General features: G+C 37.4%; 1 protein-coding gene across 4 annotated transcripts in view; it reads left to right on the top strand.

The window, feature by feature from the left end:
• CDC42BPA (CDC42 binding protein kinase alpha (DMPK-like)) overlaps positions 1-21,555 on the top strand; it is a 188,274-nt gene that overhangs the window by 93,476 nt on the left and 73,243 nt on the right. For all 4 annotated transcript variants that reach the window (XM_009881824.1, XM_009881817.1, XM_009881810.1 and 1 more), the window contains exons 6-10: positions 13,690-13,783; positions 14,558-14,758; positions 15,350-15,598; positions 19,877-19,956; positions 20,977-21,143. In XM_009881824.1, the coding sequence (XP_009880126.1) occupies positions 13,690-13,783; positions 14,558-14,758; positions 15,350-15,598; positions 19,877-19,956; positions 20,977-21,143 (791 nt within the window). The remainder of the gene's footprint in view (positions 1-13,689; positions 13,784-14,557; positions 14,759-15,349; positions 15,599-19,876; positions 19,957-20,976; positions 21,144-21,555) is intronic.

The raw sequence follows: 21,555 nt of genomic DNA, 5'->3' as shown, positions 1-21,555 counted from the left end.
GGCACTCATTCTTTTCCTTGCTGCCTCCAGCAAGGCTTTGATTCAGCCTGTATCAACATCAGTCAGGTTGAACTAGCAGCGGTTCATGTGTTTGACATGGAATGAATAATAACATGAAATCTGTATTTCCAGTGAAATACAGTTTTTCTTCCTTCCCTTGCACACATACATAGACGTGCTTTCACACGTGCTCTTAATCTCTTTTTCTCTGTACCTAAATATCACTTTGCATTTCTTATATTTAATGGCAGTATGTCCTGCTGTATTTTAACAACTTGTGAATAGAATTCCTTCAACACAGTTATTCATTAGTGCATTTAATTTTTTGCAAATAACCAAAAGGTAATAAATACAATGCCGTATTTGCTATACAGTAAAGAACACGATCAAGCTGAGGGGAAGCAAGAGAGATTATCCTAAACTTAGTTTTATTATTTCGGGAGTAGTAGGTTCTTTACTCTCCACTGTTCTACTTTTTATCTACACACTGGGAAGGACTCTTCTTTCCTATTAGCATTTAACCTATGTAATGTTAATTTAGGGCACAGTTAAGTAGAAGACATAATTTGGAAAAGCCATGCTTTTGTCTGTTGTTCTTCAGTAGCTGATCCCCTGCCTTCCCCCCCCTTTTTTTTAGATATTCTTAACAACAACTTCCATGAGAAAAGAGGAATCACAAGTATCAGTGTAACTGCTGACCAAACTTTAATTGGACAAAGGAAGAAGAAAGCAAAGGATCTGTGTAGCACGCTAAAATAGCTGTATAGTAGTGTTGTTTTCTGAAACATTTCTCTTCCTGCTGGGCAGGAAGGTCTTTCAAAAAATATGTGAAATCTAAAGCCATGTTAGCCTGGGGGAAAAACAGAAAGATATATAGGATATAACAGTGCTTCTCCACATGCTTGCAACAGCTATGGCAAGTATTTGATGTATATATTTGTTCTCTTGGGATGGCATTGGTTTTCTTCTCATTGTAAACCATTTTTTTAGCTTCCAGGGTTTACTTTGCAGCTTTTGCATCTTATCTTTGTTCTGTTTCCCACATAACCCAGGAACAAGAAACTATTTATTTAAATTTTTGTAATGTGCTCTCTGTTCCTATGTTTTACGTGTCCTTACAGTATGTTCTACATTCTTCTGTGTGCCTCCCCCCCTACCCTCCCGCTTTAATATATTTTTATAGCTTCATGGTGATTTTTATTGCTGATCGAGTACATGGATGGGAGAAGAATAAGATCACCCTCATATTAAGACTGTATATCCTTCCTTTGGCAAAACGAAAAGCATCCAGTGATCTCAGAACTCATTTCTGTACAGACCTCCCTTTCCCTCACCTCCCATAATTCTTGGTGTATTTATATCTGTGTATTTATTCCCAGAGGAAGATAGAAAAGGACTAGGCAAGAGTTGCTGTGGGATGCAGTATGGATGCAGCAGGTTAGTTTCTTTCATCAGTCCCAGAAATTTTCTAGTGATTTGCAACTGACAGCCTGCTTCAGATCAGGGCACTTATAAATATCCCTCATAATTAAAAAACATATATGTGTGTCTCATGCAGATCCACATGCAAACACATATATAGGAATATGTACTAATACTTGTAAAATTCTCCAGACAGCTTCTGAGTGAACGTTCTTCTGTGAATTGCTTTCTGAGTACCATCAGTGTGTTTAAATAAACAAAGGCATATGAAAAATTGTTTTTTGACTGTCATTGTCAAAACTGATCAAGTTCTTTGTTATCTAATTTACTCTTAGAATTATTCAATGCAATAAGCTGTTTCAGAGACTGTGTGGTTGCACTGAAACGCAGAGAACAGAGACTGCATATCTAAAATGAGAACCAAAAGGAAAGAAAGCATTTATCTGCCTAGAAATATGTGTTAAGGTTTTCTAGCATAGGTAGTAATTTAGAGTACAACAGCTGGGCATATTCTGGATTCCTCTTTAGCCTCTTCTTTCAGGCTTTCTTTGACAGATGGCACTCACAGATGGACATAACATTCCTAAGGAGCTTACTCTTTCTACTCCTTTACCCGCCAGTAACTCATGATACTATTAGAAATCTAAAAGCTTTGACATGAATTAGCCTTACTTAGCAGACTTTAATTTTTTAATCTTTAGAATATGCTGCAGGGTAGTGGTTGTGGAGTTCTTAATCTGTTTACTTAAGTTCTTAGAAGCCAAAATTAAATGCCAATAAAGTTGACGTGGCAAATATACAGTCTTTTTTTTTTTTAATTGTCATGATAATATTTCTGTTCATGTCTTTTAAAGTAAAAGTGTAGAATGATACAAAAGAGTACAGTTCAGCAACCCAGAAATAGCTCTGTCAACTGAAGTTCACAGAGTTCAAACAAGCTGCTTGGTATTCCATTGTAATGACATTGAAATCTTCAGTGAATAAACCTAATATTTGAAATTGGGCGATCAATAAAACTTGTTTCTACCACCATCAGCTTAAACTGGTTTGGTTTTTGGTAAGTATTTTAAAGTGTCATCTAATAGACTGCCACAAAAAAGAGCAAACTGTGTTCAAGATATTTGAATACACTTCTGTGATAGTTATGTCTACCATGTGCTTAGTGTTGTTTCTCACTATTCACCCAACGTTGGGCTTGAGCCTGAAGGCCATTATTCTCCAAGTGTTGACTCAAATGGCCGTTTTCTCTGATGAATGTTGTTGGTGTGGAGTTTCTGTTGAGGAATGTGAAAGCAGAATGATAAGATCCAAAAAAAGCTTTGTGACAGCTGGGCAGGTTAGAGAGGCAAAAATAGTGAGTGTCCTCAGCCAGGTCCTCCACTGCATGTATTTGTAACTTATTAGAAAACTAGAAGAACACCAGATGGAGGTAGAGAAATGAAATCATGTTTTTTGGTTTGTTTGGGTTGTGTGGTTTTTTGTTTTTTTTTTTTTTTTTTTTTTTTCTAAATGCTGTGTCAATTAAAGGTTTCCAACCCTTCCTTCACAAATAGTATGTGGCTCATCGTGGCCAAACTTCTGGTTCATGGCTGGTTTTCAATTGGTTTCTTTTTTCTTCCGGGCCCCTCTGGTATAGGCTGCTTGCTAGGTGAGCAATCCACTCCCTGCCATCACTTCTTTCCCAGAGGCTCCTTCATTTCAAGTTATTATTGCATTTTCAGTGCAGGCACTTTACTCACATAAAGGTATAATTTAAACATCTATTTTGAACCCTTCTGCCTGCAAGTAGTTGGGTTCTGAAGAACCATCAATAAGTAAACAGTCAGTCCTGACATAAACATATCTAAAAGAAAAGGATTTATGTACTCTGTTTTAGTGCCTGTGTATTCCTGAGAATATTCTTTCATAATAATAAAGAAGCATACATATAGTGCAAATTTACAAGCAATTTAGCTAGAGAAAACATAATGAGAAAAGCAATCCATGTGCTGGAATATGAGCTTCAGATAAGTAGTCCAGGCCTAGTTTGCCTCTTCTGCAAATTCCATATATATACACCACCTAAAAGTCTTACTGTAAATCTTAGTTTAAAATAAATACATTTTAAAAAAAAAATATTTCTTCCTTTGCTTTCAAGTTCAAAATTGTTGTACAGAGAGTTTCAATATGATTAACTAGGGAGTCAGAATGAGGACAGAGTCTTCCATTAAGAAAAGAAAGAGACGTTAGGGAAAGTTGTGACTGTAGCTGGGGCTCCTGATGTGAGAGGCAAACCATGTGATGAAGTTATATTTCAATAGAATAAACCAGCTAGGTGATCCTTTAACATTATATGGCAGTAAGTATAAACTCTTTATGAAATTGGTATGTGAAAGAAAGACACTGTTTTGGGCCAACAGAGCTGTGGTGCTTACCATAATTCTGAGATACAAGGAGCGGACTTGTACACTGTGCCCTGCCGTAGCCACAGACTCGTGCTGAAGCCATTCTTATGAGGAGATGAGCCTCCCCGGTAGCCAGGACTTCTTACACAGACAAAATCTGTGCAAAGGAGCAGTGGTGTGGATGGCAACTCAGGTAGTGTTATCTATTGGCTTGAGGCCAATCTTACCAGCATGTATTATTTTAAGTGTCAGCAATGTCAAAGACTTAATCTTGATTGCCAAGCATTTTGGCATAAGTAGGGGCTTTCTGCTTGTCAGACTTAAGAGCAGGAAAAGGAAGTTTTTCATTTTAACAAATTTTGTAAGCCTGACTGCTACTAATGTCAAGAAATGATCATGACAAACACCTTATTAATGTTAAGGCCTAAGATGCATTAACTCTTGAGCTACAACATCTTGACAGTATATACGCTGCTACAACTGAATATATAGTATCTTGGTGTTACTGCATTTCAGAATTAGATTTGGGGAGCATTGATTCAGTAATAACATTCTGGTTATTGTAAGAAAATTGAAAAGGCAACTTTAATCATACAGAATCACAGGATGGTTGAGGTTGGAAGGGACCTCTTGAGATCAGCTAGTCCAACCCTCCTGTTTACAGCAAGGTCAATGAGAGCAGGTTGTCCAGCTGGATTTTGAGTAGACCTTTCAAATTAACCATAATTTTGGATTGACTTTGATCTGTAGTTATGTAGTTGTGTTACAACTTATCTTGTTTCACGTAAGAATATTTATCTCACTTCCTAGCACTGTCTCCTTCTTGAGTTTTATAAATTGCATTGTTAGTAGCAGTTCTTACTAATTTCCTATGCTGATGTTTGGACTTCTCAAACCAAATACTTATTTTTCAAATGGGCTTTTTTTTCTATTAAAAAAAAAAAAAATCCTGTTTTGTTTCTCCCATCTTTTGTTTGCACATCTTTCAAAACTTTTATGCTTGTGCCTTTAATATTTTGCATCCTGAGACCGGCATAAAAAGCTATCTGAAGCTATTAAAATTACCTGAAAAGAAATAGCAAAGCTCTAATGTTTTTATGCATGAATTTTTACTCAACAATACTATTTTGTTCAAGATCAATGCATTATTAAAACTTCAAATGTTCAATTCTTTATGTGTGCCCAATTTTATGTTTGAGACCCTACAAGTTTTTTTGGTCTAATATGAATAACCCAGGTATGAGACAACCCCGAGAGAAGTTACTAGCTTCTATATTCTTGCTCTGCTGTAAGAGGCCAGTTCCTTTTCTGGGTTTTTCATTTTGACCGTTCCAATGTTTGGTCACCAGACTATTTCAATTAAACACACTACACCACCCCCACCCCTCCCTTCTTTTTTTTTTATTTAAATTTGAACTTTACCAGTTTTAGGATGCACTGGATATCAAACTTCCCGTTATGTCCATGATTGTTTGCCATAAAAAGTCTTTCTGATAATGTCTACGACTCTTATTTTTATTTCATAGGTGTTTAAAATGACATCTGTAAATCGGCATTGTAAGGTACTAAATTTAAAATGGTTATAAAATGTCACAGTGTTTTCCTGGTTTTAGTCTGTAAAACTGACAAGGCAATAGAAATAATCCTTAGACATCACAAGTGACATTGCCCTGACATCTCTTCAAAATAATGCATGAGGGGCCTTGCCTGGATGTGAGGGTTTTTTCCATAGATATCTGATTCTGTCAGTTGATTAGCATTTTAGATGAAAGACACTAACTACAGGCAGTATGTAGCTTCCAAGCACTTATCAACAAGAATTTTTCTAATCACCCCTTATACTTATTTTCTAAAAGAAGGAGAAAAAAAAAAAATGGATATAACCAGCTTTTAAAAATAATGATCCTTGTTTTAGAATTGTTACCATCTTTGAGAGATCCATTATTTGAAAGCAGATACACATGCACAAAGGCCACAGGGAGACATTTTTTCTAAGGTAAATTAATTCTAGGACATTATAATACGATGTGCTGGAGCATATATTTATAAGCCAGTAACTGCACTCAATTCAGTGTTCAGGAATGAATATCAGTGCCTGAACAAACTCAAGATGTATATGTGTTGGCTGATGTACTCATTCTCTGTTATTTGTTATTATTTCCTTTATTAGCATTTGAAATTCATAAAGAACATTGAATACCGTAAGGTAAATACTGTGTTGTGTCCAGAATACTTGCCTGAGCGGCAGAAATTAAAGAGGAGTATGAAACTGTAGAGAAAAGGACTGGGAGAGGACTTGGAGAGGTCAGCTAATACTTTTCTTCTGTTGCAAAGCAAGATCAAATTATAGTTAAACCACTCCTGACAAATGTTTGTCTAGACAGTTCTTAAAAAAAAAAAAAAAAAAAAAAACCAAAAAAAAAACCAGTGCTGGAGATGGTGAAATTTCCCTAAGCAATTTGTTCCAGTGTCCTACAGTCATTATGAAAGTGCTTTCTAATATCTCATCTAAGTATCTTTCATTGGGATTTAAATTCATTACTACTTGTGTTGCCCACGCTCAATGTGGATAACAATTCGCCTTAGTCTTCTTTGCATTGTATGCTTCAAGTCTATGGGGCAAGTTCTTTGTAGTAAAAGAGAAATGTAACTACCTTATCTTTAGTGGACGCAGAAGTTATTTTCCTCAATCTGGATTAGGGATTAAAAAAGTACACTTTGGCACAATGCATAGTCTGAAACTAAGTGTATTTGGATTCAGTACTCATTCTGTATGTCATGTAGCAGAGGTACTGCATCTAGTACATGAAACCTTGATTTCTGTGTTGTCTTTCATTTAGTTTTGTAATATTAATGAGAATAAAACTCGTTTAGGATGTATAACAGTATAAATATAAAATCGCACACATTGATCAATAAATAATGACTATATCACAGATCTAGAAACTTTACTGTCTTGGTTTGGTTGATGTTTCCTAGTAATCGATGGGAGTCTGTCCACTGACTTTAATGAGATTTAGGTGAATCTCCTGCTGCTGCGAGTAGTGAGATTCCTTTAGTAGGTGTGAATTACTCGGTGTTCCTGGAACAACACACACATAATGATTTATTATCAAGAGTTAATGAGAAAACGAGGGAGTCTTACAGTATTAAGATACTGTTTAAGGGGGGGAAAAAAAAAGTTAAACTTCCTCATCGTAATTCTAAAATAAGATTCTTTGTAGCATTTATTTTTCACATGTAGTTGCTTTGCTTATTAAGGCTTAAATCCTAAAGTGTTTAGACTTTGACTATTCCCATTGACTTCAAGGCTATATGCAAGGCTACTATGTCTTTTTCAGTTGCAAGCTTTAGTTTGTCAGCTTTATGTGAAGCAGGTTTTGTTTAATATACAAACATGATGCAACTGTTTGGGTGCTATGTAAATAATAAGGTTGTGATCAAAGTTATTAAAATGATTTTGAATTCAATTGAAATATGCACTTACTGGCTTCCGCCCAAAAGTGGAGGAGTGTCTGTTTAGGAGGAGGCACCGTAGAGTCTTGATAAGAGGCACGGTTAATGAGGTACAACATATTCCAGTTTTCTCATGCTGCTATCTTGTGCAGCCTATCTTCTTGGGATTACTAAAGAATAACTGCCGACTGTCCAAATCTAATTTGGCTCAGTGCACATTGGTCTTTCTGCCAGATGGAGTGTATTTCTAGTTTTGCTCACTAGAATTCAGATAAACTGTAGTTGGCAGAATATGGCAACTTTGACTTTGATATAACCCAGTACACTGTAATGGAAAATAGAAATAAGCTCCTGGACATCAATGTCTGTAGGTTTGACTGTGGAAAAAAATGCATCCATTGACGAGCATTATTGATGGAAGTTCACCAGCTGTTACACTCTGCATATCTGAAGCAGGCTGCCAGTATGGCATCACTGAATACCTTAATAAAAACTTCACGGGCACCAAATTTTCTCCTTTCATTGGAGTGCTGCCAAAACCAAATGTCTTCATTTTTTTATCATGGATGTAGCATTTCTGTGTGAGGAGAAGAAGAATGTGGAAGAAAAGTCTGCCTGAAACAACAGAAGGGAGTGAAATAAACAGTTTGCCAAACTTCTATCCTGACTAAGGATAATCCTGTGTTCTGAAGGAATTTTGGATAAAAAGTCCAGGCATTCTGGCAGTAAGATCTTGGTTATGTTTTTTTAGAGTAGGTATCTTGGCAAAGGATAACATTTCTTGTTGTAAGAGTGGATAATTATAAGCATTGATGTCTGCTTTTAACCTTTTGATTTATACTTTTGGGGAACGCTCTTGCATGTATAATGAGAAAATAATGTGCTGTGAAATCCGCAATTAGTAATAAGTTGTCTGGATCAGTTTCTCTGTGCCAGCAGTTACACCTGAAACTAATTTATTTTTCTCATCTGCTTGTATTTTAATTTGCATCGATAGCATTAAAAAAACCCCCACTGTTCATGTGAAGATTTCACAGAAAAATAACTTAATGTAAGCTATTCACTTTATTCTTTACTATTCAAGGACAGTATGTCTTGGGGCATGTGACCTGTTTAGGAAAATTAATTTCCATGCTTTTCTAATGTTAACATTAGAAACAAAAATTTGTTTTCTGAATTATCCCTTTCTTATCCAGTGAGCTAAAATAAACTGGTAGCTCAGCTATCGAATTGCTCCTTTGATTTCAGACAGGTCCACTTTTTTCTCCAGGCTCAGCTCATTTTGCAGTTGTTTAGAACCACATAAGCCCCTTTTATTGTCATTTCAGTTCTGCCACTTTTTTAAGAGCTCAGCTGTGTACATGAGTTCAGTCCGTTAGTATCTGAAGTGTTTATTCCAATAAGGACATATTGAGAGATGCCCTCTTCTACTATCTGGCCACCTTTTGTTGATATTGGTTACAAAGGAGGACTCACCTTTTAATCCATTTCTGCCTCATCATTTTTGTTTAAAAAAAACAAAACCAAAAAAACCCCAAAACTAAATAAATGCACTACAAATGAATAACCAAAGCGAGCACATTCTGCATCATAACTGTACAGTACCAAAAGGAAGGATCCCTACTCATCACAAACTCTTTAATGCCAGAAGGGTTTTTGTTGCGTAAACTTAAATACGTGGGCCTGTCAGTTGGTCCACTGGCATTATCTTTGGTGTTGTCTGACATGACAATCTTAATGCTGCTTAATCATTGTGTTACAGTTCTTGCATTAAGTGTCACTCTATTTTTGATGTTCTTCCTTTCTGTTTGTCTGGTCCCCTGCCTCCATGAGACTGCCCATAAAACAAAATTAACTTATGATTCTTCTGGAATCTGCTGGTTCCTGTGCTGTAGACCTGAAGAATTCCATGTGGTCTTGCAAATAACTGAATAACATAGATTCAGTGATTCAGAGAATGACATAGATAAACCTCAGGAACAGGTATACTTTGAAACCATAAAATGATGATTCAAGTTGGAAGGAACTTAGGAGGTTGTCTAGTCCAAGTTTCAATACACAAGACCTCACGATTCCTAAAGTTTCATTTGGATCAAAAATGAATCCAGGACAAAAAAAAATACATTCACATGTATTAAAAATTCTTTTTAGTTTGTTTTACAGCTGGAATGTGCTACGGATTTAGCACATCTCAGAGGGAATACTTTTTCTTGAACCTTACTGAACAAATGAAATTCTACTCTGGCTCATTAACAGAGAAATCAAAATGAATGGCAATAATCCAGATGTCTGCTATAGTCCCATTTTAGAATGGTGTTTATATTAACACAGTTAGTATGTAAAATGTTTGGGTTTTAATTACGGCTTAAGAAAGTAAACTGTTTTAAAGAGAGGTGAGTGAAGTCATCTGGGTAAACGTGCCAATCTGAAGAGCAGCTCCCCAAATAAACCAAGAAACATTATGAAAAATGGTTCATTAAAGATTTTTCAAATTTTTTTTCATAAGCCTTCACACTCATTTTCTGTGCAAGTGAAGTTTCCAGTATCACACAGACTGTTTATTCATATAGCATTCTCCACACGAACAGAAGCAAATAATGAAAGTCTGTAAAGTAAACACAAAGAGCATCCCTTTATCCAAGCTGCTCTGCAGTGCTGATTTTCTCGTACAGTCAAGGCCAGTGCAGCTCAGAAAAACAGAAGGCATTCCTGTACTCTTTGTTGGAGTCATGGTTTAAATGGATGTATGTGTTTTTAAAGAAGTTTATTTGGTCCAGGCTTCTAGGTCCTCTGGTGATAGTCTATCACTCATTCCAAAAAAAAAAAACCCCACCACAAGAGCAGTCTTTGTTCAGTGCACATCCTCAGGTGGCAATGCTACAGGAAAGTTGATTGAAGGAAGGTTTGCATTTCTTTGGGTATGCTGGATACCCCTGTCCCCTTAATTTACTGTGGAGTACATTTGAAGTACTTGTACTAGCTTGATTTAACCAGGTCTAATTCTGTCAACACGTACCCATCGCACATTGGACTTCCCTTAGAAGCTGCTCTCAAGAGTAGGGCTGAACTGTCTGGGACTTGGTAGAACTCCGGGTCTCCGGAGGGCACAGTGGTGTCAGAGCAATTCCCTCAATTCAATACTTGCTCCCACTATAAATCTGGTTCATAAAATGGCTTCCAAATGCTTTTACCTCTTTAAACTGAATTATTATTTCGTATTTCAAGTGAGCAGGCCTTCTTCTTTTATTGTGGACTAATTACAGGGTTATTAGAATACTAGTGCTCCACAGCCTTCTAGCCAGATGATATTAGTTGCTTGACTGAGCACCAGTGTTATTGTTGAGTGATGTTGAAATGGTTTGGCCACAATCATCCAGTAACTCTTATCTAGGGAGATTCAGCCCAGTGGTCTATTCACTAAACCATATAACTTTTCATTATATGCTCATTACTTTTGCCAGATTTTAGCTACTTGGTCTGGAATTTTCCTTCATTATTACCTGCCTGAAGCAGTGTCATCTCTTTCCAGGGACGAGATCAAGAAACATGCATTGCTTTTCCTGTATAGATTTTAAATGAATAAAATAATTCTTACAAGTCCTGTGAGAAATTCTTCTGCTCTGGGATATGGAGGCACCATTGAAATCCAGGAGAGAATCTTTCTTGAGTTGTGGACGTATTTTCATTCTTCTGCCGCCCACCTAGATATTTTCTGGTTGTCATTTTCCCCCTAATATGCCAGCTGTTATGAGTTTCAAACAACCATAAGCAGAGTTTGGTCCCTAAATGCTTTTTGGTTTTCTGCTGCTGTAGATTTGCACTGTTCCAGAGCTGAAAGGATGAAGGGACTTGCCCTGTAGTTTTGGGACATGTTGGTAAATAGACACGAGAGGCAGTGTGGAGCCACTTTTTTGTTAATAGTGCTCTTCCTTTTGGTGCCAAAGAGGATTCCTGTGCAACAGAACAAAAATTAGACGGGAGGAAAGAGGATAGTAAGGATTAGAGGAATAGGAAGCCAAGGGGAAGGGAATCTGGGAAGTGACTGTGGAGAAATACTGACCGCTACTGAGACTGGAGAAAAAGCCGTTAGTTAAACGTGTACGTGCGGGGAGACTAGGACTTAGGAGCGAAGAAGCTTAGAGAGAAAGATGGAGGTGAAAGGGGAGGAGATTCGGGTTTGGTAGGCTGTGGAGGATTGGACATCTCAGTGTTTGAGGTGAGTCTAGGAGTCAGGGGATAATAGGAATAAAACTGTAGCCGAGATGGAAGCATGGGAAGAGGGAACCAGTTCATCCAGTGAGGAAACTGGGATAAGCCAGGGAATATGGAGTGGGTGTGAAGAGGGAAGACTGTGCTCTGTTTAGAACAGGAGAAGAATCAGTTCTAATCACTAGGGGAGAGTCACCAAACACCATTTAAAACAAAAACCTGGAACAAAACTCATAATTCTAATGGAATCTAACAACTGCAGGCTCAGTAGAGATGCGGGTTTTATGACATATTATTTTTCCCCATAATCACCACCTTCGAACTCTTCAGTTACACTGGCAATAATTACTCCCCTTCCTTGTTCCCCTCTGGGGCTCATAATTTTCTTAACTTTCCCTTTACTCTGCTCTGCAGATGCCAGCAATTCTTGTCTTTCAAACTGTCTTTTATTAACGTAGTTCAGTTGAATTCAGAACAGTTGTTCATAACCCGTACCTTCTGTTACAAGAGCTGAGAAGAATTTGTATGCATTAAATTGGTCTCTTTTTCCTTAACTATAAAAATTGTTCTTATGAAGTTATTACTGACTCTTACAAACTGGGCTTTGCAAGAAATACTTGTTCCTCTGAGTGCTTTTAATGTTGTTTTGCAGGTTTGTTTTTGCACAGTGTTGACAACAGAGCGAGATTTTTCATGTTTTCTGCTGTTTTGTGAGATTGAGTGGGGGAGGTTGGGATGATGATGATGATTATTTTTATTTTTATTATTATTATTTCTCTTGGGAATATATTAAAAGATAGAACATGGATAAACGGAGCCTCAAGGGTGACTCATGTTTTTGTTTAGCTTGAACTAGGTCCAGCTTTTAAGAGGAGCTTAAGTTTTAGGTGCATGTTTTTGCAAAGTGTTTTAAACTGAAGTTATAATTCCAGAGATCTCAATAGCATGTGTTTGTTTTTATTTAGGAACACGTTTAAGGAATGTTTTTGGTGGGTGAATGTAAAATAAATAAAGTTATCTCAATCTGGAGGTTGCAATTCTTTAGACTATCCAGTGTCAGCAAAAATCAAATGGAAGAATGTTACTTAGAGAATGGACTCAGTTCATTTTTGTGATGTCCATACACTCAGTTGCGAGATGCAGAAGTATGATTTCTTCAGTAATGTTTGCTTTTTACTTTGTAAATCTTTCTGGATTTTCTGGATGCTTGGAAGGTGGCTAAGATTTGTTTTCAGCATGGGCCACAGCCTATTCCTATTTGTCTTTGGGTAACACAAATTCAGAAAGTACTTTTCTTCAAAATGACATGCTGTTTCCATGTTAATTGTCACTAAGGGTTTAACAGTGTGGCACCTTTATGCCATTGTTTCTATAATGTTCAAGGTATGGTTCTAGTTTTTTTGCCGTTATAAATTCTTAGTAAACATCATTTATAACTCAGTTTTTATTAGAAACAAAAACCAAAACCCAACAAACCTTGCTGTCATGTGCAATGTGAGTATCCTAGCTTGTGAATATTTTGAAAATTGCAAAGCAATTGACGACATTCATTTGTAAGTTGTTAGGAAAATGAAGCAAAATCAGGGCTTCTCTTGATTTTAGTTTGTTTTAGGGGATTTGGTCCTAAGTCTTATAAATGACTGTTCACTGAGTAAGTAGCTGCAGAATTTGGCCAAGCAGAGCTGCAACAGTGTGTACAATGGCTTTGTTGGTAATTTCAGCAGAAATATGACAGACGTACATAGTGAGCTGAGATGTACATGAGAGAAAAATTTTGATGAAAGACACTAAATTTAAAAATGCATTAATTATTTTAAGGTTTCATTGACCTTTGTTCTATAAGAAAACTTAGAGATTGTTTTACAGCTCCAGTATAAGCATACATCTTTCACTTGAGAGTTCTTCACTAAAATTCATTAGAAGATTTAAAAGTGTTACTTACAAAAGTTCAGAGCAAGTAAGATTCGCCTGTCTACCTGTGAGAGATGAGAGGAATTTGACCACGCAATGCTTACTAAAATTAACAGGCATGTTATGATTTGATCCACAGCCCCTGTCATGAAATGTCCCTGGTGCAAATTTCATCATATGAGTGATTGTGTTCCGTCTACTGATCTGTTGCTGGTTTTGAGTGATAAGGGTATTGTGAAGTTAATGCTTGGACTATATATTACGCAATACATTTTTGTACTAACTCTGAAATGTGTTTTATTTGCAGGGATATTAAACCAGACAACATTTTGATGGATATGAATGGACATATTCGATTAGCAGATTTTGGTTCTTGTCTGAAACTGATGGAAGATGGCACGGTAAATTAGAAAGAGTGATATATTCCTAAACACCTTTTCTTCAGTCCTTTGCTAGCTGCTAAAATGTGTGCTAATAAAGAGAAAAGGTGCCTTATGTCAAATGAAATGGAATTGTAATGGTATTGGTATGTAACTAACCTTGGTTCAAAATATGACCACACTTTGGTTGGATTAACTGTATATTAAAAGCATTTTACATGCATATAGTGAACTCATGAATAAATAAAGAGAAGCTGCACTATTAGTACTGAGTAGGTATTTGTTGATGAACTGTGCATCTCAGTTTTGTGCTCTGAGCTCTAACCTTTATTGAAAATGTAAGCTTCGGTATAAGCAGGATGAGAGACAACTAGCATATCATAATATTTTAGCAGTATATTTAAACTTGCACAGTAGACAGTAGGTGTGACTAGAATGTAATTGCAGTGTGTTAATCCTGTCCCAGAGTGTTGCAAAGTATTTAATATATGTGCTTACTTAATCTATAATTACTGAATAACAACTGTAAGCCAAAGAATTGACAGTCGTCTTCTTTCTCTGTTATTAAATATTTGTAAGAGTTGAGCAAAAGGTATGTCATTGGGATGCCTATTAACGTAGTGCCTTGGATGCTTATGTATTTCTTTATCAATTTAGAAGCCTTTTAGCGTGTTTAGTTGTTACTGTTATAACCAGAACACTAGGCTATATTTATATATACACACGCAGTGCCATAAGCAACAGTGGCTCTAACAATGGAAGTTGATTTTAGTCCTCAAAATGTAACTTCTACAGGTCCAATCTTCAGTGGCAGTTGGAACACCAGACTACATCTCTCCAGAAATCTTGCAGGCCATGGAAGATGGAAAAGGGAAGTATGGGCCCGAGTGTGACTGGTGGTCCCTAGGCGTTTGCATGTATGAAATGCTTTACGGAGAAACGCCCTTTTATGCTGAGTCCTTGGTGGAGACCTATGGGAAAATAATGAACCACAAAGTTAGTGCACTTTCTCTTTCTGTCTCTCTCTAAGCTAATTTTTAATCAGTAATAGAGTAACTTGAAGTCTTATTCAAAACTGAGTTTATATGTACCGATTATGTTAATGTTCATAAATGCAGAACAAAAAATATGTTTCCATATAGTAAGTTTGTGGTTATGGATTGCAGATGGCTTTGCTTGAGGATAAAGCAATTCAAAACTAAAAATCTGGATTTGGAAACATGGCTGTTAGTTCACTCTGTGGAGTGAATCTTGGCTACATTACATCACTCCTTTTGCGTTAGTTTCTTCTGGCGGGATCCATTGGTTGGCTTATGCAGAAGATTCTTAAATGTTCTTCCACATGGAGGTAGCTGTAGGATTCAAAAGTGTAAGAGAAATTTAAATAAAGAAATAACATTGGGAGGCAAAAAATTTTCAATAGTTTCTGTCCTTTGGGGAAGTCTTTTTCCTAGAAACCATACTACATATATTTAAGAACCGGAGTATTTGCACATTTCTTTTTCTACATAATAATTTTCACCAAGAAGGGTGATTTTCCAACTTTTTCTTGGTAATAAACTATTTTCTCTTATTTTAATCTTTAAGGAGAGATTTCAGTTTCCTGCTCAAGTGACAGATGTCTCTGAAAGTGCAAAAGACCTCATCCGAAGGCTCATTTGTAGCAGAGAGCATCGACTTGGACAAAATGGGATAGAAGACTTTAAGAACCATCCATTTTTTGCTGGGATTGATTGGGACAACATTAGAAACTGTGAGGCACCTTACATCCCAGAAGTCAGCAGCCCCACTGATACTTCCAACTTTGATGTGGATGATGATTGCTTAAAAAATTCTGTGAGTACAGAATTAACATTTTGACAAATCTGCTTTTGTAGTATACTTTACAACAAAATGTATGTAAATGGCAGTTTATTTCAGTGTGTTCACTGTATTTGCATAAACAATAAAGCGCTGCTTTGAAGAACTGTGGGGGAGATACATTCATAGTTCAGAGGCTGTTCCTCCAAACATATATGAGTAGGGACAAATACAGTTCATTTTTGTAAATTCACTGTAACTTTACACATATTTAACTAACACATACATCTGTTATTTGCAGTAACAAGTTCTTAGTGTCCGTGTCTTACAAAGAATAATATATTTACAAGTAGATAGTCTGCAAGTCACTATTTCTGGCAGAGCATTGTTGAGACTTGTGCTAAGTTTGCATAATGCGTTTTATTGTAGTGCTCTACTCTAATTGCTCCTATCTCTGTCAGATTCCATTCAGTTCATTCCCACTAAAATTTTTCCAGCTTGTTTTCTGACTTGAGTTAAGTTTTGGGAAATCTAGGAGAAATGTTACAGCCATTTCTTCAGAAGTAATCTTAGTGGGAAATAAATGATTTTGCCTTTGCTTAAAAAGCTTTGCAACTATTGTTTTTTAACAACCTTAGTGTTTTTATGCTTTGGAACAGGAACTTTAACAGATGATAGAGGTCTTAGCATCAGTGTTGTGTTGACTCTTTGGAAATACTTTTGGGGTGGGGGACATTTGTTGAAAGATGCAGAAACCTGCTGTTTACATGCAAGGTGAAGCATTTTCACCATTTTTGTTTTCTGAACTGCCCGTGCATCTCAGTTCCACTGAGCTTCCTGGACCTGCAGGTAAGTGAGAGGCAAGTTGAATTGATATAGGCAGGATACCTCATAGTGGAACATGGAAAACACTTTGACTAGATGAAATCCAGTGGTAGACGTATGTGGTGTAGAGCATTAGATCTCAGAGTCCTTTCATATAGGCAAATTAAACAAATCGGTCTAGCTGCATAAGAGAACTTGCAGTTTTTTTATTTGTTCCTCAGTTTTTCCTCACTGGCATCTGGTGTTGCCCATCTCCCTTCACAACTTCAGTATTTTTGTCTTACAACTTTTTTATGCATCTTCAGATATCTGTTTGCATATTATTTTGTCCAGGGACAGCTCTTGGGATTGGGTGGCAGGAATGGATGCTCTGTCTAGCGAGTCTTTCTGAAGCTGAAATAGCTTTTGGAGGTTATTCACACATTCTAATGTTGGCCAGTCCAGGGGTCTTCCTTTTTAGAGGCTAGTCTCCCACCTGATGCGCTGAAAAGGTGCCTATGTGATGTCAATGTTTTCCCATTGTAAAGAAGTAGGAGCTGCAAGTGAAGCTACAGTGCCCCTGGGATGAGTTATTGGACTCAGATGTGAAAACAGAGTCCGATTCTTAATTTGCTTTAGACTTTTGGGGGTGAAAAGCAATGCCATTGAACTGTTTGAAGCAAATGCTAGTTGCCAGAGCTTCGTTTGCTGTTTCCTCATTTGAAACATGTGAAGGTAGTTTTTTGTTTTGTTTAATTAAGGTTATATTTTTACCATTTCTTTTTGCATCTAGCATCTTTTGCATCTCTGAAAAAACCCTAGCCTGAGGCATTGCATGACTGAGGATATTTTACATTTTTGCTTCAACTAGTGGACGTTGTGTTTAATATTGCTTCCCCTCAAATTCTTACATGTAACTTGGAAGTGTTTTCCCTGCTGTCTTTCATACACATCTTGTGAGGAAAGTTCATATACTTGCATTACTATTGCAGAAGTCTGCTCCACAGATAAGCCCATGAGACTTCTTTTTTCCCTTTCAAATACTTTGCAAGCTTTGAATGGCATACACCAAATGAGGAATGCCCAGTGCTGAAGATAAAATGCTATGTTGAAAAGCCACGATGGTTTTGAAACTGAAGTCTATGAAATATGAAAATAAAATATAAAGGAGAAATAAAAAAATTTTACTTTTTCTAACAATAGTATGTAATAATATTTTTATTATCAACTAATGGAAAGTTAAGGCTTTGTTATTTGGTCTTGTCCTTAGTTTCCAAAATGACCAACAATGTAGACTCGGTGTACTTAATGTAATCTAACCATGTAATTGTTGTTGTTTTTGTTGAACAGAATCAGTATGTTACCTTTTCTTAAAATTTAGAACCTTTCAGCGCCTCTTAGGAGTTTCTTTTGATGACCGTTAAGGCTATCTCTAGCGTAGCAATGTAAACCTTGCATCTTGGGCTTAAACAGGAAACTTTTAACAGGATGGTTAAGAGTATTAGATCTTACAAGGGTTTGAATAATACAGCAACAGGGTTATTTTAGCCTGAGGAGAAGCTCAAAGATTTATCTTGTTTTGTAGTTCTTTATCTGGCAGGAAAAAGGAGCAATGAAGGAAGAAATGGTCAAAGCACTATTGGGATTTCAAAACCCTGTTGTATTACTTCTTTCTAGTAAATGTCTGACTGTTGTTCTCTCCAAATAGAGATAGCTTGCTCAGAAGTGGGGTTGGTAAATCTACAGGCAGGAAGCCCTGCTGACTAAATAGCATAGATGGATATAGGAGGGAATAACCCCCATTTTTAAAAAGGGTAAAAAAGAAGACCTGGGGAACTACAGGCCGGTCAGTCTCACCTCTGTGCCCAGCAAGATCATGGAGCAGATCTTTCTGGAAACGCTGCTAAGGCACATGGAAAATAAGGAGGTGATTGGTGATGGCCAGCATAGCTTCACCAAGGGCAAATCATGCCTGACAAATTGGGTGGCCTTCTATGACAGCATTGCAGCATTGGTGGATAAGGGGAGAGCAACAAATGTCATCTACCTGGACTTGTGCAAACCATTTGATACTGTTCCGCACAACATCCTTGTCTCTACATTGGAGAGACATGGATTTGATGGATGGACCACTCAGTGGGTAAGGAACCAGCTGGACGGTTGCAGTCAAAGAGTTGTGGTCAATGGCTCCATGTCCAAGTGACGAGCAGTGACAAGTGGTGTTCCTCAGGAGTCGGTACTGGGACTGATGCTGTTTAACATCTTTGTTGGTGACATGGATGTTGGGATGGAGTGCACTCTCAGCAAGTTTGCCAATGACGCCAAGCTGTGTGGAGTGGTCAACACGCTGGAAGGGAGGGAGGCCTTCCAGAGGCACGTGGACGGGCTGGAGACGTGGGCTTGTGCAAGCCTCATGAAATTCAACAAAGCCAAGTGCAAGGCCTTGTGCGTGAGTTGGGGCAATCCCATGCACAAATATAGGCTGAGTGGAGAATGGATTGAGAGCAACCCTGAGGAGAAGGACTTGGGGGTGTTGGTGGATGAGAAGCTTAACATGAGCCGGCAGTGTGTACTCACAGCCCAGAAGGCCAACTGTATCCTGGGCTGCATCAAAAGCAGTGTGGCCAGCAGGTCGAGGGAGGTGATTCTGCCCCTCTGCTCCGCTCTCATGAGACCCCACCTGGAACACTGCATCCAGCTCTGAAGCCCCCAACATAAGAAGGAGATGGACATGTTGGAGCAGGTCCAGAGGAGGGCCACGAAGATGATCCGAGGGTTGGGGCACCTCTCCTGTGAGGAGAGGCTGAGAGAGTTGGGGTTGTTGAGCCTGGAGAAGAGAAGGCTCTGGGGAGACCTTATAGCAGCTTTCCAGTATCTGAAGGAGGCCTACAAGAAGGCTGGGGAAGGACTTTTTACAAGGACATGTAGTGATAGAATGAGGGGGAATGGCTTGAAACTGGAAGAGCATAGATTTAGATTAGATAACAGGAAGAAATTTTTCACAATGAGGGTGGTGAAGCGCTGGAACAGGTTGCCCAGGGAAGCTGTGGATGCCCCATCCCTGGAAGTGTTCAAGGCCAGGCTGGACGAGGCTTTGAGCAGCCTGGTCTAGTGGGATGTGTCCCTGCCCATGGCAGGGGAGTTGGAACTCGATGATCTTCAAGGTCCCTTCCAACCTAAACCATTCTGTGATTCTGTGATACTCAATAAAGGGTGATCTTCTTTGTGCTAAGAGCATCTTGGAAAAAAATAATGAAGAAATTGGCTTTTAAAAGTGTAATATTCTGCTTTCCTCCAATGATAGCCTGTTTAATTAAAAAAGCGTTCTTATGCCAGCATGCTGTGGTTTTGTGTATTGTATGCTATTATAAATAGATTTAGGTGACAGATAAGGATAACTGTGTATATAGTTAACATGATATTTTCACTAACACTTCTTATATGGTTAAACTCTCAAATCTTTAAGTCCTGTAGGATATTACTTACTCAACTGTCCTATTATTTTTCTAGGAAACAATGCCTCCACCGTCACACACTGCATTTTCTGGCCATCATTTACCATTTGTGGGTTTCACATACACAAGTAGCTGGTAAGTTAAGGGTTCCAAAATTGTCTGTAGGATAGTTAAATAATATCGTAAGTTTCTGTCTCTTGAGGCCACAATCTAAAATGCTGTCTGTCCAAAAGAATGAGTCCTCTGCAGGTAAAATTTACGTGAATTAAAAGGTCAGCACCTGTGTTCAGAGGAGTTTTGTTGAAAAAGGTGGCTTTCAGACAATGTGTAAAGTTAACTGTGTATTACAAAGTTAAAACCAGATGTGTGGACCCAGAGAGAACTTAACTTATTAGATTTTGATAATGGTTTTGTTTCTAGTCCTTTGACACTCTTGAAGTCTGAATGGAAATTTAAAAAAAAAAATTACTTTTGTTGTTATGTGGCATTGATGTGGTATTTGTTGTGTTCATCTCTACTGCTAGATTAAACAGTAACAAGGAAGTCCATGTATGCTTCTTGATAATTTATGAAAATAAATAAAGAATGATTGAAAAAACAAGCCTGTGTTTCTGGAAACACGTGTGCTTAATGCTGGTTATATGCCATGTCCTACAGACTTCAAAAGGATTGTTTGCCTGAGCAGTAGTATGCATATATGAGAATCCACAGAATCAGGGCCACAGCATTTCTGATATGTCCGTGCCTTTGTTGTCATGAGATGATTTCACACCATTTGTTGTGATTGATGTCTTTAAAGCATTTGGGAAACTTGATTAATTGTTTTCAAATAAAGTATTATTGTAATCTTCCTAACTATCTAGATTATTGCTTTTTGCTATCTGACTAACATAGGCTGTCCATAATGGTCATTTTTGAACAGGAGTTAATTCACTTTTATGATACAAAAAAACGCATTGAGGAGATCAGTCATGCTAGGTAAAAGTTAATTCAGTTTTTAATGAGCACGTACTAACAAAGTGTTATTTGACACTATAATAAATTACATAGTAATTAACAATTAAACAACTATTTATTGGTTGTTATATTTTTTGTAAATTGTTTTAAACACAGCCTGTTGTAAAATCCAATACTGTTTAATTTTTTTCCCCCCAGTGTGCTTTCAGACCGCAGCTGTCTAAGACTGACAGCTGGACCGCCCTCCATGGATATTGATGCCAGCATTCAAAGAACTTTGGAGGATAGTTTAGCAACAGAAGCTTATGAGAGGAGAATAAGACGTCTAGAACAGGAAAAGCTTGAACTTAGTAGAAAACTGCAAGGTATAGTCGTTAAAAAAAAACCACATTTGATCACTTTTTTTGACTTAAATTAGCTTGCAGTTTTGTAAGCTATGGTTTATACTGTGGAAAAAAAACAAATATACCTCCTGGAATGCCTTCTAGCAGAAAAGAATTCTCTTCATTATTCCCGTAGACAAATTAAACTTCTGTTACTCTTTAGGCCTGAAATATCCCACATATGCAACTTCTTACAACATGCTAACTGTTCACACCATGCCTTGGTTACTATGCCATAAAGATTTCATTCTTAAAAATCTCTAAAAACTTTGTTTGACTAGCTGACAATTGCTGAAAAATTGGCACTTAGTAGTTGGAAATTATTAATTGTAGAATCCTCAGTGGAGGGTCTTTTGGCATGTCTTAATTTATCAGTAATATCTTTTTGACCTCG

The sequence above is a fragment of the Charadrius vociferus genome, unplaced genomic scaffold (assembly GCF_000708025.1).
Source record: "Charadrius vociferus isolate BGI_N301 unplaced genomic scaffold, ASM70802v2 scaffold610, whole genome shotgun sequence".
Taxonomy (NCBI): domain Eukaryota; kingdom Metazoa; phylum Chordata; class Aves; order Charadriiformes; family Charadriidae; genus Charadrius; species Charadrius vociferus.
This window is presented reverse-complemented; position numbering and strand designations above follow the sequence as displayed.